The sequence below is a fragment of the Hirundo rustica genome, chromosome 22 (assembly GCF_015227805.2).
Source record: "Hirundo rustica isolate bHirRus1 chromosome 22, bHirRus1.pri.v3, whole genome shotgun sequence".
Lineage (NCBI taxonomy): Eukaryota > Metazoa > Chordata > Aves > Passeriformes > Hirundinidae > Hirundo > Hirundo rustica.
Genome location: NC_053471.1, coordinates 354,160 through 360,622, shown reverse-complemented (window position 1 = coordinate 360,622; position 6,463 = coordinate 354,160). Strand labels below are relative to the sequence as shown.

The window sequence follows — 6,463 nt, the reverse complement described above, 5'->3', positions numbered from 1 at the left end:
TGGCACTGATTGGCTGGAGGCTGTCGGCTTTGGCGTTGATTGGCTGGAGGCTGCCCGCCTCTGAGGTAGTTCGGCGAGCGGGACGAAGATGGCGGCGGTCGCTGTGGCTGTGTGCGGGCTGCTGGCGGTGCTGGCGGCGCCGGCGGCGGGCGCTGAGGGCGGGCCCCGCACGCTGGTGCTGCTGGAGAACGGGAACCTGCGCGACACGCACTCAATGTTCTTCCGCAGCCTTGCGGGTACAGAGCGGGCCCGGCGGGACCCGGGCAGGCTTGGATGGGGCGGGGGTAGCGGGTTGGGGACGCAGGGTCAGAATGGGGGAGGAGGTTGAGGTGACCCGAGAGAAAAGGAAATGTTTGGCGTCTTCGGGTCAGGCCGAGGGAGGAGATTAGAGTCCTCTGGCTGGGCTGAGGGGGGAGCCGGGGTCCCCTGCTGCAAGAGGGAGTGTTTGGACTCCTTTCGCCAGGATGGGGGAGACATGAGGGTCCCCTAGGGGAGAGGGCGGTAATTAGGGTTCTCTGTTCAGGATGAGAGAGGAGGTTTGGGATCCTGCACCGGGCAAAGGGAGGAAATTGGAGTTTCCAGGTGGAAAACGGGGGGTGTTTGGGGTTCCCGTGTCAGAGTGGAGGAGGAGGTTGGTGTCTCCTGTCGGGGCGAGGGAGCAGATCGGGGACCCCTGAGGGAGAATGGGGGGTTTGAGGTCTCCTGGTCAGTCTGGGGATTCTGTGCCTGGATGAGGGAGGAGATTGGGTTCCCCATGTCAGAATGGGGGAGGAGATTGGGGTCCCCTGATCAGGCAGAAAAGGAGATTGGTGTTGCTGGGAAGAGGTGGTTGTTTGGGTTCCCCTGGTCAGCATGAAGAAGATTTGGGTCCCCATGGCAGGCTGAAGGAGGAGATTGCAAAGGGGTTGCTGTTGGAGTTCCCTGGTCAGTCTGAATGAGAAGAAGGAGACCCTAAGCCAAGGGAGGAGATTGAGCTTCCCTGGTGTAGGGGGAGGTGTTGGATGTTCCCATGCCAAACAGAAGGAATAGACTGGGAACCCTCTGCCAGTCCGAGGGAGGAGATTGGGGTTCCCTGGAGGGTGGGGGGAGGCTGTTTGGGATCTTCTGGTCAGAATGAGGTGGGAGATGGGGGTTGTTTACCCAGCTGTGCCTGTGTTTAGGTCCCCTGCAGCATCAGTTCCTGTTTGACAGGTGACAGTGTGGCATTCTTTGACATAAGGGCTCTTCAGGGGGTCCACTCCTTGGGTTTATGTGGGAATGCTCAGGTGCTGCTCTTAAAAAGCCCCTAAGCCAGTTTTTCCAAAATGCTCCTTCACTGGGGAAATAAACCTCTGGATCCTGCTGTTGTTTTGCTGCTCCGTGTGTGGTTTCATGGCGTGCAGAAGTTGCCACTTTTGTCTCCTGGCTGCAGACAGGGGCTTCGATCTCACCTTCCGGACAGCAGACGACGCTGGCCTGTCTCTGATAAAATACGGGGAATTCCTGTATGACAACCTCATCATCTTCTCCCCATCCATAGAAGGTAAATGCAGAGGGGAAAACTCTGGACCTTGATGGCATTTTTGGATTTCCAGCTGTCTTATGAATTTTAGTGAAGTCCTACACTTTGGATGTACTCAGTAGCAAACTGCAGTTCCATCCCAGCCTTTATTGGTGATTTGCTGTGGTTTAATTCTGCCAGGGGGTTATTTCTGAGCTCTAGCCATGAATTCTTGGTGTTTGCTTTCAGACTTTGGTGGGAACATCAATGTGGAGACCATCACCGCATTCATCGATGGTGGCGGCAGCGTCCTGGTTGCTGCCAGCTCAGACATTGGTGAGTACAGATATTCCTCCAGAGAATTAATTCACTGCGGCAAAGCCAGCTGCTCCTTGTGCACCTCGGGATTTGCTCTGGGAGGAAACGGGCGATTCGTGCCTTCAGTAACATGTTCGGTGGGACTTTAGCTGGGGACGTCACGTTGTTCCCTGGGATTTGGCTCACAGAGCGTTGAACACGCAACTCTTAGCTGAATTTACTTTTGAGTTCCTGTGTCTTGTGACAGAGGATCCCTCGTGTCTCTGCAGGTGACCCCCTGCGAGAGCTGGGCAGCGAGTGTGGGATCGAGTTTGATGAGGAGAGGACGGCGGTCATTGACCACCACAACTACGACATCTCCGACCCCGGCCAGGTAATTGCTTTGCCTGCTCCTTCTGGCTGCTTTAAAGAGCACATGGGTGCAAAGCAGAGTTCTCTGTCCTTGTGCTGCCATTATTCCTCTATCACTTCTCTCCCACCCTCCTCCCGGGAAAGTGGGAAATAATCCATGTTGCAGCATTCAGTTCTGCTGCTGTCAGGGTCCTTCAGGCTCTGGTTTCACATGGTCACTGTGTGCAGGCAGTGGGACTCTGATTAATGCTGGTTCTGGATCCCTCTGAAGCTTGGGGGGGAATTTCACCTGGGGGTGAAGCGTGTCAGACAGCGAGTGCAGCGCTTCAGATGTGGGAAGGGAGAATTGCAGCCCAGATTTTCAGATCAGTATAGAAGCCCACAAACACTTCTGTAATTTTGTGTGCCTGGTGTAATCCAGCACTTTAAAATTAAAACATGTATTAATGTCTGAACTAAATATACTCCGGTAACTTTTGTTTAAGGTCAGCTGTTGAAGCAGTACATACGTGCACGTTGTCCTGGTTTGAGGATGAAGGTTGCTAAATACAGGGAAATAAAACCCTGTAGGTGTTGCTCTCTTTATCAAGTGGCAGTTTGTATTTCCTTGAGAATCAGTATTAACCTAATTTGATCATAAACACAAAAATGCTGTTGTTCTACTTTTTAATTGGACTACAACATTCATCCAACAGTTGTAATTGTCTGTAAAAATAAAGTTGACTTTTAACTGAGAATCTGTTGTTGGTCATTAGAGCCTGACTCACCTCACATGCATCTCTTGTTTCCCCAGCACACGCTCATCGTGGCCGACACTGAGAACCTGCTGAAGGCCCCAACCATTGTGGGGAAAGCAGCACTGAACCCCATCCTGTTCCGAGGAGTTGGGTGAGCAGCAGGGGCTGAGGTGGGAGAAGAGCAGTTGAACCTGGGGTTCTCAGCCACTGGGGCTCTTAATGTGAGCTTAACAAATCTCTCTTGATTTCAAACAAAAAATAGAAAGAAATCCTCCAGAGTAGCTGAGCTGTTGACTTAGGAATGGTTCCTAAGAAAACAGTGGTGGAAATATTTAGTTTCTCAGCAGGTAGAAGGGTGTGAAGGTCCATGGGGTTGAGCAGATGGCCACACATTCCTCTGGGTGTGGGGACCTTGGGGGAGTTCGTGTTGCTCACTGTGGCTTTCCCTGCAAGGATGGTGGCTGATCCCGACAATCCTCTGGTGCTGGATATCCTGACTGGCTCTTCCACTTCCTACTCCTTCTTCCCAGACAAGCCCATCACTCAGGTATGCTCCCTTTCTTTTCTGTTTTGAGCTGTGCTTCTGAAATTTAGTCCCTCTAACTTCAGCTGCTCAGGAAAATCCTGGAGTGTTTGATCTCCTGATTGAGATCCCTTTTGAAAGGGTTGAGCTGTTGGCTGCTTCCCGATATTGCCTTCCTCTCTGCTTTCTGCTGGTGGGGAGGTGTTCAGTGGCAGGGACACGTGTCCTCCATGCTCTGGAGGAGAGGCCAGCCTAGATCAAAGCATCTCTCCCATTCCATCCCTGCTGGAGTGGTACCAAAATCCTCTTCTTGCTTTTTCTGAGCTTCGTGGTTACTCCTTAATTGCAGCTGTAGAGCTGGTGCTACTACAGCCAGAGTGTCCAAGCCCACAGCAAACTCTTCTTTGTGCACCCCCAAGCGGGCTAAGCTCTGTTCCCTTGTTTCTCCGCAGTATCCGCACGCGGTGGGGAAGAACACGCTGCTGATCGCGGGGCTGCAGGCACGCAACAACGCCCGCGTCGTCTTCAGCGGCTCCCTCGACTTCTTCAGCGATGCCTTCTTCAATTCTGCCGTGCAGAAAGCGACTCCCGGCTCCAAGAGGTGCGTTGGCTTCCCTGGCTGAGGAATGTTTGAGGACAGAAGTCCTGGGAAACAGGCAACAAATGTTTATGTTTTGGGAAAGAGCAGAAAGCTTGAATTGAGTTGGGGTGACGCGTCCTTTACCGCTGCAGAATAAAGCGCTTTGGAAAGCAGCTCCTTCCTTCAATCATAGCTCAGTTCGCGTTGGGTTTGGGCCATGGGTTATTTTCTTGGCTGTCTCAGCCTCCTTTGTTCCACAGGTACTCCCAGACAGGTAACTACGAGCTGGCCGTGGCCCTGTCCCGCTGGGTGTTCAAGGAGGAGGGGGTTCTGCGCGTGGGCGCCGTGTCCCACCATCGCGTCGGGGAGCTGGCACCGCCCAGCGCCTACACCGTCACCGACCTCGTGGTGAGGCTGCCGGCCTGCCGGGGCGGGGGCACGCGGGAGAGGAACCGGGGAGCGCTGCAGCTCGGAGTGGGCCGAGGCTCATTTTCAGGCATTGCTGGTTAATTTGTCCCAGGAGTACAGCATCGTGATCGAGAAGCTCGCTGATGGCAAGTGGGTGCCCTTCGATGGGGATGACATCCAGCTGGAGTTCGTGCGCATTGACCCCTTCGTGCGCACCTTCCTCAAGAGGAACGGTAGGTCCCCGTCAGGGAGGAGCAGGAGGTTCCTCTCTAGAGGAACAGGGGATCCCCATCGCTGCCCTGGGCCCGCACGGGGGGTCTTTTCACCTTCCACAGCTTCTCGTGTCCCCTCAGTGTCACCCTTGTCTCTCCAGGTGGCAAATACAGCGTGCAGTTCAAGCTGCCGGACGTCTACGGCGTGTTCCAGTTCAAAGTGGATTACAACCGGCTGGGATACACCCACCTCTACTCTTCCACACAGGTAATCGTGGGGGAGTGAATCCCACTCTCTCCCGGGAGGAGAGGCTGCCCCAGGCTGCTGGGCTGCAAGAGCTGCTCTGTCCCCTGCAGGTGTCTGTGCGTCCCCTCCAGCACACGCAGTACGAGCGGTTCATCCCCTCGGCATATCCCTACTATGCTGGTGCCTTCTCCATGATGGTCGGCCTCTTCATGTTCAGCATTGTCTTCCTGCACATGAAGGAGAAGGAGAAATCTGACTGAGCTCCCTGTGGGAGCCTTTTCCTGGCGCCAGGAGGGCCGGACAGTGCTTGGAGCCTCCCGTGTGTCCACGTGAGGACTGGTGGGTGCCAGATGCGCTGTGGGGCTGTGTTTGGTCTTCTTTATTTTTACACCTGGGGTGTTATTTGGAATGAAAATTAAATTTTGGGGGGAGAATCTGTTGCCAAAGTATCTGCAAACCTGGGATCAGGATGCTTCTGATGTTTACCGATGAACCGTGATGTTTGCTTCGCTCAGCGGATGGAATGATTTGGATTGGAGTTGGGTTGGAATGATTTGGACTGCAGATTAACTCCCAGTTCAAAATAAAGTCTCATTCCTCTCACCCTGGATAGGAGTGAGGTGTATTCATGGCGTAGGGCATTCAGATGCATTCCCAGAGCTGAGGGCTGTGTCCCCACCTCACCCTTGCCTGCTCTGGGCATTCCCCAGAGTGGGCTGGGAGGGAACAGCTGGATGACACTGAGGCTGGAGAGTGCTGCAAGGGGAAAGGGGGAGTCTGGGGCACACACAGGGGGACTTGGGACACCCCAAAAAGGACAACAAAGGGTCTGGGGTGTCACCAAAGGCACAGGGAGGACAGGGCATGTCAAACCCTGCCTCTGCCCCGTAAGGCAAAGAGGTGAGTTGAGGGACACGCACCAAAGGCACAGCAAGGGCTGAGGATCACCCCAGATGCACACTGAGAGATCTAGGGGAAAAAAAACCACAGCTGGAAGATGTGATGCTGAGCAAACTGGGGAGGCAGAGGTGTGAAAGGGAGTGAGTGGCTTTTGGGGTGCACCTGGGCTGTTTTGGCATGGAAGGTGGAGAAGTGACAGTGGGAGGTCAGAGGTACCAGTGAATAAAATGATGAAAAAGGTGATGGGGCCTTGGGGGGCAGCGTGTGGGGTGCAGGGACCCATGGGGATCCTTGGGACACAGGGACACCCAGGGCGGGGCACAGGACCCCCTGGGGGCCACCCAAGGACAACACGGACCGCCAGGGACAGAGCAGAGGGATCCCTGGGACAAACTGATCCTGAGGGCACAGGAACCCCCGAGGGCGCAGGGGCTCTGACACACAGGGTAACCCCCCTTCCCCCTTGGGGCAAAGGGATACCCAGAGACACAGGGGGCTTCCAAGGGGCACAGGGACCCCCCGGAAGCACATTGACACCCGGGATCCCTGCGGACAGAGGAACCCAGGGGACACCTAGGGACCACAGGGACCGCCAGGGGCACAGCGGATCCCTGGGGAGTCAGGAACGGCCGGAGGACATCTGGGGACCCCGGGACCGTCAGTGACAGGGGGATCACCGGTGAACAGTGACACCCAGGGGCACACGG

General features: G+C 55.1%; 1 protein-coding gene across 1 annotated transcript; it reads left to right on the top strand.

The window, feature by feature from the left end:
* Positions 1-84: 84 nt before the first annotated feature.
* Positions 85-5,464, top strand: DDOST (dolichyl-diphosphooligosaccharide--protein glycosyltransferase non-catalytic subunit). Its single transcript, XM_040084493.2, has 11 exons — positions 85-236; positions 1,412-1,522; positions 1,730-1,816; positions 2,068-2,171; positions 2,943-3,037; positions 3,340-3,433; positions 3,862-4,010; positions 4,250-4,397; positions 4,510-4,630; positions 4,771-4,877; positions 4,967-5,464. The coding sequence occupies exons 1-11, from the start codon at positions 89-91 to the stop codon at positions 5,114-5,116; spliced, it is 1,314 nt and encodes a 437-aa protein (XP_039940427.1). The 5' UTR covers positions 85-88; the 3' UTR covers positions 5,117-5,464.
* Positions 5,465-6,463: the final 999 nt, after the last annotated feature.

Bases quoted from the DNA above. Each gene is read 5' to 3' on its own strand.
- DDOST (XM_040084493.2), top strand. From the start codon at position 89: ATGGCGGCGGTCGCTGTGGCTGTGTGCGGGCTGCTGGCGGTGCTGGCG. The intron at 237-1,411 runs GTACAGAGCGGG...TCCTGGCTGCAG, and splicing joins GTTCTTCCGCAGCCTTGCGG to ACAGGGGCTTCGATCTCACC. The intron at 3,038-3,339 runs GTGAGCAGCAGG...TTTCCCTGCAAG, and splicing joins ATCCTGTTCCGAGGAGTTGG to GATGGTGGCTGATCCCGACA.